Below are 10,552 nucleotides of genomic sequence, written 5' to 3' on the forward strand. Positions count from 1 at the left end.
TACCCTTGCCCCCTGCCAACCAATAAACACAGGATTGCCTGTCATTAGCGTTAAACTTGATGATGTGCAGTGTTCAGCACTTATAGACACGGGGTGTTCCCGGTCTATAGTTAGTGCCCATTGCTGTCCGGTGTGGCGGAGGAACCCAGTTGGCGTTATGACCATCAATGGCTTATCACGGGTATGTTGTGGTGAAGGGACAGTCACAATCTGCACTGAGAAGGGTGACACAGCTAAAGTTGACGTTCTGGTGATGCAGGAGAAACCCCTTGGCTACGACATGTTGCTTGGAATTGATGCAATACAAGCACTAGGAGGCGTTACAATCACAGCAGCTAGAGGTATCAGGCTTGGAGAAGGGAAAGACGTCTGTGCAGCCATGTCGATTGAAGAAAAGGACTTCTGTGCTACATTTGATGACAACGAAAGGGTGTGGACTGCAAAGTGGAAATGGGCCATGGGCCAGGAACCAGATCGGCTGTGCAACACGATTCCAGAGTATGCAGTTTCTACCAAGAATAGGGCCGCATATGAAGAAGAACTTCAGATGTGGATTGACAACGGTTGGTTAATACCATACCCACAGGAACGTCTGGGACCACCCAAGGGATTAATTCCGCTCATGGCTGTTGAACAACCTACCAAAGAAAAAATTCGTCCCGTAATGGATTACCGAGAGTTGAATCGGCATGTTGATGCGTTTACCGGAAACGCAGATGTGTGCGCTGCTAAACTGAGAGAGTGGCGTCAAAAAGGGAGCAATGTAGCACTTCTGGATCTAAAGAGGGCCTACCTGCAGATACGTGTCCATGAGTCATTATGGCCGTTTCAGACAGTACTACTCAAGGGAAAACTATATTGTTTGACACGTTTGGGTTTTGGCCTAAACGTAGCACCCTTGATTATGACAACCATTATTAAAACTGTTTTGATGCAGGATGAGACCACAGCAAAAGCTGCTTCAGCCTACATAGATGACATCTATGTTAATGAGGACATAATGTCTGCGGATGCAGTTCGAATAAAACTGAAAGCGTTTGGGTTAATAAGCAAAGACCCTAAGCGCCTAAAGGATGGAGTGCCCGTGCTAGGCCTCGAGGTCTGGGAGGAGGGCAATACGTTGCGATGGAAACGAGGGAGCCCACTTCCAAAGTTACCCAATGTATTAACAAGACGTACTGTGTTTTCTATCTGTGGTAAATTGGTAGGACATCTACCTGTCTGTGGATGGCTCCGATCGGCAACAGGAGTGGTGAAAAGACGAGTGACTACAGTAACAAAAGGATGGGACGATGTTGCGGATGATGATTCTCTCCAACAAATGATGGCTGAAATGTTGTCCAGAGTGCATAGGAATGACCCTGCCCGGGGTGAGTGGCAAGTGTTTGGAAACGAACTAAATGCATGGGTTGACGCAAGTTCGTTGGCTACAGGTGTCGTGTTGGAGCAACTAGGTGTTGTTGTGGAAGATGCATGCTGGCTTCGTCCGAAAAATGATGCCCAACATATAAATTTGGCAGAACTTGATGCCACGTTAAAAGGTCTTAATCTCGCATTGCAATGGCAGACTAATGTTGTGCATCTCCACACTGACTCATTGTGTGTTTACCATTGGTTAACCGACACCTTGACTGGAAAGGCTCGAGTTAAGACTAGAGCTGCAAGTGAAATGCTAGTACGAAGGAGACTAGCAATAATTAAGCGTCTAGTTGACGAATACAGCTTGCAGGTAGACATTACGTTAGTCTCGTCGATGCAGAATTTGGCTGATAGCTTGACTCGAGTACCAAAGAGGTGGATCGATGCAATGAGGCAGGGATCCGATCTTCAACAACAAACATGCGCGACTGTAACGGATCAATTAACACCTGACCAGATCTGTATGATACACCAGCAGATTGGACATCCTGGAATTCAGAGGACTGCATATTTTGTCCGAAGAGTATGCCCTGCAACTACAAAAGCATCAGTGAAAGCAGCCATACGTTCGTGTGAAGAGTGTCAGAGAATTGATCCGGCACCATCCCAATGGCAAAAAGGGAAGCTCGAGGTGGAGGGCAACTGGCAGCGAGTAGGGATGGACATAACACATTATGGGGGCAAACATTTTTTGACCATGACGGATTGTGGCCCGACGCGTTTCACAATATGGCGCCTGTTGACACGACAGGATGCAGCCAGCATTATACAACAGTTGAGAGCCGTCTTTTTTGAACGTGGTGCCCCGATTGAAATTCTGACTGATAATGCCGCCACATTTCGATGTCAAGAATTTCAGAAATTCGTGCACGAATGGGGGATTAAAATGCATTATCGGTGTGCATATTATCCCGAGGGTAATGGTATAGCAGAACGGTGTCACCGCACCATCAAAAGAATTGCAGCCAGGACGCAGTGCTCTATTCCAGAAGCTGTGTACTGGTATAATATAACACCCAAGGACAATGCAACACCAGCAACTGCACCAGCCAATGGGATTTACCAATATGAACAGCGTGTGAAAGGAGTTGATGCCAAACCATCAGTGGTGAGTGTTGTCAATACACCATATCAGGTGGGAGACCTTGTTTGGATAAAACCCCCAAATGCTGGGTGCACTACGAAATTTTTCCGGGGAAAAATAGATGAAATCATAAGTCCTCAGACCATGTTGATTGGTGGCATACCACGTCACGTAAAAGATATCCGCCCTTGTTATACCTCTTCTGATTCTGAGGACGATGAGGAGGATCACACACCGTTCAGAGATGATCCTGATCACTTACTGCCCCTTCAGGTGAGCATAGAAACACCACCAACAGAACCAGATGAGGGAATGATGGGACATACTGATGACAATAGTGAGGAGAGCGATGGACACAAGGAAGTAATGCCTCATCGAAATACTCGACAGAGACGAATACTGCCCACCCCCCGTGATTGCGAAACCCAGCGAGAAGGGATGATGGAGCATACCGAGGAGATGACGCCTCCGATTCTTCGGAGAAGTACCCGACAAAGACGGATACTGCCCCCCTGCCCTGATTGTGAGACACCGCCTATGGAACCACGAGACGGGATAATGGAACAGACTGGTAGTAATGATGGTGGTAATGAAGAAAACAGCAATGAGGAAGTGCTTCTTCGAAGGAGTACCCGCCAACGACGATTGCCCGCATGTCCTGTTTGTGATCATGAGATCAGGGGGGAGTGTGGAGAAATGCGTGACTTACCTGGATAGACCACGTGCGGGTCGGTCACCAAAAATAAATAAAAAGAAAGAAAAGAAATGGTCAAGACTCTTATTTATAGAGTAGTGATCACGTGAGTTAGAAGAATATGCAAATAGAGGTGAACGATTTTGCGATATAAAAAGCCTGTGTTGTTAAGAGGAGGGGCAGACTGTTGGCAGAAGTCAGTGCTGTCAGACGTGCTTTAGAGTTTTGTTATTATATGCTGTGTTCGATTGTTGGGAGAGAGAAAAGAGAAGAGGAGGAACCAAGAAGACATTCTGCAGATACTTGACTTTGTGTTGGTTTTACGATTGGAAGCTGGATGATAACTAATGGGCTGCTTGCGTTTTTTACCTAAATTTTAGGAATGGTCTTGAAATAGATAAAATTTGAATTGCCAAACAGGATCAAAAGTATTTATTAGAAGAACAACATAATGCTTAATCCAGCATGCAATTAGGATTTGCACCAAAGTCACGGCAGACAAATCGCTCAAAAGATATAGCTTTTTAGCTATACAAGAAAGAGGATCAATACAAATCAACAGAAGAGAGTAGCTTTAGCTAAACGGTCAAAGCCCTAAAAGGTCAATGTGTATATGGTTAAAGTATGTATCGATAATACTAAAAGGTTCAAGAAGATCTCTATATAATTTTTATTCTTTTTTTACTAGGGGCTCACCATTTAAGGTTAAGTCGTTTTTGTAATTTTTAAGTTGGTGTGTCTATTACTAGTGGGAGCCTCCATTGCTTTTAAATTTGAGGGTGTGTTTTCCTAAAAATAGTTTTGTAGTATACATAAACTAGTTCAGTTGTGTGTTTGAGGCAGCTGATGTCTTTCTTAGTGGTAATACCAAGTTCTTCCTCCATGTCCATCTGTTCATCATCTGGTTCCATCAATTCCAGAGGCAATGGTTGTGGTTCCGGTGTAGATATTAGTGATAGTTACAGTGATAGTGATGATGGACAACTATAGTAAAGTGAGAGGCTACCAGGTGGTTGTAAGTAGAGAAATTGTGGGGTGGAATACTTACCAGAAATCCACATGACAAAGAGGATCCTAGTGGTGAACGGGATCTATAGTGAGTACTCTGTTCACATCTTTGCTTTCATACTGTTACACGTTTAACAGGTTATTTTTCTGACAATAAAAACTTCTTTCATCTGAAGAAGTGGAAGAATTGTCTCCCCTGTTTTGATTTAGTACAAGCATATTGTGTGACCCATAACGATGTCCAGTGTTCCTTTCTCCTTCATCTGGACTATTGTCCCCATTTTTTTTCTTTTGTAGAAAGGTATCTCTTTCTGTCTTCTTGACTCTCGTAGAATACCAATACTTATAAGTGCTCTTTTCTAGTGTTATAAATCTATATATCAATAAAGGAAGCAACTACCGGTGTGCTATTTTTCTATTCAGTGAGGTTGTATTCTTTTTCCTTCTCAATTAAATTTTCATTCAATATTTTTCTACACTTGGCAAACAGTGCAATAGTCGTAGTCAGTACAAAACTCCTTCTTCTGTGCTACAAACCATGACTCGATTTTTAGCCGTATATATATATATATATATATATATATATATATATATATATATATTTATATATATATATATATATATATATATATATATATATATAAAATAAAAAATATATATAAATATAATGAAAATCTTGATGTTGATAAAATTTTTTTCAAATTTGCAAAAATCCTTACAAACCTGTAAGGAAGGTATACAAAATTTTAATTATTCGACAAGGAGTGCAAATGAAACAAGAAAAACCCTTATTCCATGGAATTTCGAAGAAGACATTTCTCATCAGAGGGAGGAGGTTCGCAAAATATGCAATAGATTTTGCAGGTTAATGCATCACAAGAAATAATTAATACAAAGTTTATCATATTTGTATGAAAAGTCATTTAACAATTTTAGGGATTCAATTAAAATGATTCATCAAGAAACAGGAAAAAGGGAGAAAAAGGATGTGGTAAAAGTCCAATTGGAAAAATGGTAAATGTTGAATTTACTGAGCTTTTACATCTGGTTTAGTTTATGAGATAAATATTTGTATAATATTTATATTCATTTGAGTTTACATTTTTCTTTCTGTAAACCAAATATTACCCTTTCGTTTATATATATATATATATATATATATATATATATATATATATATATATATATATAGGTTGCTGTGTCTGGTGTAGATAGTGGGCAGGTCTTTTTGATGAGCACCTGATGGTTGTCTGGTTGGCTTTTGTTATAGCTACAGTGCCACTTCAAGAGGCAAGCAAGTTTACAGCACTTCTTACCTCTTTCCACTTAGTGTGTAAACGGGTCGAGATGCTTTTTTATCTTAGATTCTGACATGCCAATATTGTCTTATCTTTTTATTCTTAACATCAATTCCTTATTTTCAACGGTTTCTTATTTGATGTTTAACAACAGGAAGTGTCCTCTTCTCCCATGTATGCTAGGTGTTGGAGAACCTGAGGTAGTACATGTTTTTTTATAATAACTGGTCATATTTTATTTCATATGGCAAGTTACTTCATGTCATCCTGTCAGGGCGGTCTGACAAACCCTTGTATAGAAAGATTACAGAATAGAGTTTAGCATGCATTTTTTTAAAAATAATTTTATGATTTGGTTTAAGGTGGGGTTGGAGTATAGCGTCTGGGGTGTATCAGATAGTGAAGAGTATTGCAAACATTTCAACAATGTGTCATTCACACAAGATTGAAGAGGGAATCTGTTAAGCCACACAGAAGATCTGTGTGTTCAAAGTTGGCATAGGTATGTATATAAATTTGCTAATTATCTCATACGTTCCAACCAACAGATATTTTTTATATTCTAAACATTCCTTTACGTGCAATTGTTTCTTGCACTTTCATCATCAGGTATATTTGTCAGGAAGTGTTTGAAATTCAACTGTGGGTTCTCATATGTACTTGTAAATTTGATTTATTTATAAATGATGAGCCACACACTTCACAAGAATAAGGTTTCTCCCCAGTGTGTGTTCGCATATGTAGCTTTAAAGTAGATGTAGTTGCAAAGGATGCACTACACACTTCACAGGAATAAGGTTTATCACCTGTGTGTGTCCTCATATGTCTTTCTAAATTTGATTTTTTGGTGAATGATGAACAACACACCTCACAAGAATGAGGTTTCTCCCCGGTGTGCGTCTGTATATGCCCTCTCAAATTAGAGTGATTTGAAAATGCAGACCCGCAAAAGTCACAAGAATAAGGTTTTTCCCCAGTGTGGATTCGCATGTGTACCTGAAAAGTTGACTTTTGTGCAAATGAAGAGCCACACACTTCGCAAAAGTAAGGTTTCTCCCCAGTGTGTATTCGCATGTGTAATTTTAGAGTAGATTTCGTTGTGAAAAATAAGCCACATACTTCACAAGAAAAAGGTTTCTCGCCAGTGTGTGTTCGCATATGAATTCTTAAAATTGATTCTTTTGTAAAAGATGAGCCACAAATTTTGCAACAAGGTTTTCCTCCTGTGTGTGTTAGCATATGTGCTTGGAGATTTGGTTTGTTTGTAAATGATGAGCAACACATATCACAAGAATAAGGTTTCTCCCCAGTATGGCTTCGCATATGCACCTTTAAATTTGATTTCCTTGTAAATAAAGAACCACACACCTCACATGAATAAGGCTTCTCTCCTGTGTGTGTTCTTATGTGAACTTTTAAAACTGATTTCTCCGTAAATGATGAGTCACATACTTCACAAGAAAAAGGTTTGTATCCTGTGTGTCTGCAAATATGTTCGTTTAAATGGAATTTTGTTCTGAATGCTGAACTACAAATCTCACACGGAAAAATCTTTTCTCCTGTGTGTATTTGCATATGCCTTTTGTAATTAGTATTTTGTGAAAATGATAAGCCACACACTTCACAATTATAAGGTTTTCCTCCAGTGTGCGTGCGTTTGTGCCTTCTTAATGTAGAATGATCTGCAAATGCTAATCCACAAAATTCACACGAATAAGGTTTCTCCCCAGTGTGGGTTCGTATATGTCGCTTTAAATATGATTTATATATAAATGATGAACCACAAAATTCACAAGAATGATTTTTTCTCCCAGCGTGGGTTCGTAAATGTTTCTCTAACATAGAATTATCTGAAAATCCTGAGCCATAAACTTCACAAAAATTAGTTTCCTCCTCAATGGTGTCGGTTTGCCTATGTATAACTAAATGTGACATTTTTGTAAATGATAAGTTATGTCCCAGAATTTGTTTTTTTTTTTTTTTTTACTTTTGTTTGAAAAGATCAAGGGGTTCCCTCCTGGGGCTAACACGTGATTCTGTTACAATTTAATTTTATATCCGAGGGCTATTTTAAGAATAGACATTGTTCCCTTTATGGATGCTATCTGTATTTCCTTACAGCATTGTCTTCCAGGGATTCCTTCTAAATATTCCTGAAAGTTCTTTGTTATTAAGTCAGTTGCTCCCGTCACAACTGGTATGTTTATTTCTTTCAGAGACCATGTTGTTTTTAGATCATTTTTTAGGTTCTGATATTTTGTTATCTTTTCCTGTTCAGCTCTATTAAGGCCAAAATCATTTGGAACTGTGACATTGATAATGAGCGCAGTGTTTCATATTACTATATCTGGCTTGATGGCCTTGTCTTTTCTATAGCTGCCCGCCTGTATGTCGTTTCATAGAACACTGTCACTTTTCCGTTTAATGTTATTGGTGGTGGTTCATGTTCCCAGATGTTCGACGACCTGTTGAGTTGCATCTCTTTGCAGATTTTCCAATGTAAATATCTACATACTTTGTCATGGCGGGCAGTGTAATGACTATCAGTTAGAAGGATCTTGCATCCAGAGATTAGGTGGCTTGAGCTTTCAACAGCCGAGTCACAGTAATTCACATGCAATTGTAAATGATGAGCCACAGACTCGTCAAGAATAAGGTTTCTCACTTAATATCTCTTTCAATGCATGTTATGTATGTCTAAGTTTAGATAAGATTATTTGCAGGGAATTGAAGATCTTCAGTCTCAGTAGCCTTCTTTATTGTGATAAAAAAATGAAAATTTGGAAATTTTCATCCATACATTTGAGAAGCATAAGTTTTTCATTTCATATACGTTCATAGAATATATAATTTGTCTATGCTGTTGTTGTTGTCTGCAAATGAATAAGAAATTTCATTTAAGAATTTACATATTAACATAATACATTCAAAATAGTACACAAAAATGTGCAGAAGAGAAGTGAGAAGCCGACAAACAATAAACAAACGCTAAATAGTAACAAATTTTTATATTAGTGCAGTTAACTTAACAGCTTAACATTTTCTTCTTTTGATCTATAAGCTCAATAAATCCGGCCAAGGTAACCTCAATCTTAATCTATGCTACCTACCATTTTTCAAGAACTGTTATGAAAGAACTGAAAACTCACAAAAAATATCATCTTTTTCAGGGGAAAAATAGGTACATTGTGGACATTCTTTTTGTTTTGTTTAGGCATTAGCCTAACAAAGAGTTTTGTTTTACAGTGATCACCACTTATCAAGGCCAGGAAGCCACTCAGGGATAAGGGTTATTGCAAGTACATTACATTAGTGTGGAGATTTGATGAAGTGTTTACTTAAGGGGGCGGTTCATTAGGAATTTGTGACGTTGGACTTGAAGACATCCAAGTTGTAGTCCGGTGGAAAGCAGGCAGACGGAACAGAGTTCCACAGGCGTGCAGTTCTAAGAAAGAAGCTTTGTTCATGGAATCCGTGTTTTGATTTAGGCACAGATATAGAGTGGGGGAAATTTTTCACAGTGGATTCAGCTAGACAGGTGTTTTTTGAGAAAGATTGTCAAGGGGGGACCAGAGATTGGAGTTCAGACGAGCACCTGCCATGGAAATAACGATAAAACAAGGATAGGCTCACAACGTCTCTTCTGTGGGAGAGAGGTTGCAGGGTAGAGAAAAGGGCATCCCCCACTAAACCACGAAGTCTATTTTGTACTCTGTCAAGGCAGGATAGGCAGTTTTTAGCAGCTCCTGCCCAGATATGGCAACAGTATTCCATCCTTGGACGTACTTGGCTTTTATATAGATAGAGAATTGCATCAGTAGTGAGATATCTTCTGGAGCGGTAGAAGGATCCCACCATCTTTCCAGCGACCTTGGCAACAGACTTGATGTACGTGTTCCATTTCAGATCAGGAGTAAAGGTCAAACCCAGAAGCTTGTCAAAACATGATACTTCATAATGAGCCAATCGTTAACTCCAACACTACGTCTTGGTTTGGCTGATCAGTGATTTTCATTACTTGAAACAGTATCCTACACTCCAGTCTTTTATTCATAATTTTTGGAATTTATACTAATTTTGACACATAAGTACATGATATCGATTTTACCTGAAATGCATTTTCTTCCAATTTCACTATTCTGCAGAAGCACCAAACTTCTATATCAAGATAACTGTGATACATGATAAAAATTAAAAGTGGCTGAATTTGTACATTGTTCAACAACAATAAAACTAAAAGCATTATGTTAAAAATAATAAGTCCTTTTATTGTAAGCCAAAAAGGTTCTTAAGGTTTATTTTTATAATTCAATTTCAACCAAAAAAAAACATCTCCACGTGGTATGAACGATGTCTGCATTACTCTCCCACAATGGCTGCACTCAGCATGTGCTGTTGTCGCATGTGGACAGGATAACTGTTATCTCAGAATTAAAGCAGGTGAGGAATCTTTGTCTTTACAGAAAAGAGAGCTATTTTGCTTTGACTATGTTATCATGCTAACCGTTTATTCAATATTTTTACAATATATATATACATATATACATATATATATAACTATATATATAACTATATATATAACTATGTATATATATAACTATGTATATATAAATAACTATATAACTATACATATAACGATATATATAAATATATATATAACCATGTATATATATATAACTATGTATATATATAACTATATATATATAACTATATATAGATATATATTTATGTATATATATAACTATATATATAACTAAATATAAAACTATATAACTATATATATAACTATATAGATATATATATAACTATATATATATATAACTATATATACATATATATAATTATATATAACTATACATACATACATATAACTATATATATATACATATATATAACTATATATACACATATATATAACTATATATACACATAACTATATATATAACTATATATATAACTATATATATACATATATATAACTATATATACACATAACTATATATATATAACTATATATATAACTATATATATACATAAATATATAACTAT

At 37.5% G+C, this 10,552-nt stretch overlaps 1 protein-coding gene across 1 annotated transcript in view; it reads right to left on the bottom strand.

The window, feature by feature from the left end:
* Positions 1 to 5,397: 5,397 nt before the first annotated feature.
* The window catches only part of LOC145242352 (uncharacterized), a 12,134-nt gene continuing 6,979 nt past the window's right edge, over positions 5,398 to 10,552 (bottom strand). Inside the window, exon 2 of the mRNA XM_080105358.1 lies at positions 5,398 to 8,376. Within this exon, the coding sequence (XP_079961484.1) occupies positions 6,140 to 7,438 (1,299 nt within the window). The 5' untranslated portion in view covers positions 7,439 to 8,376 and the 3' untranslated portion in view covers positions 5,398 to 6,139. The remainder of the gene's footprint in view (positions 8,377 to 10,552) is intronic.

The sequence above is a fragment of the Euprymna scolopes genome, chromosome 21 (assembly GCF_053919585.1).
Source record: "Euprymna scolopes isolate OS-2025 chromosome 21, ASM5391958v1, whole genome shotgun sequence".
In the NCBI taxonomy this organism is placed as follows: domain Eukaryota; kingdom Metazoa; phylum Mollusca; class Cephalopoda; order Sepiida; family Sepiolidae; genus Euprymna; species Euprymna scolopes.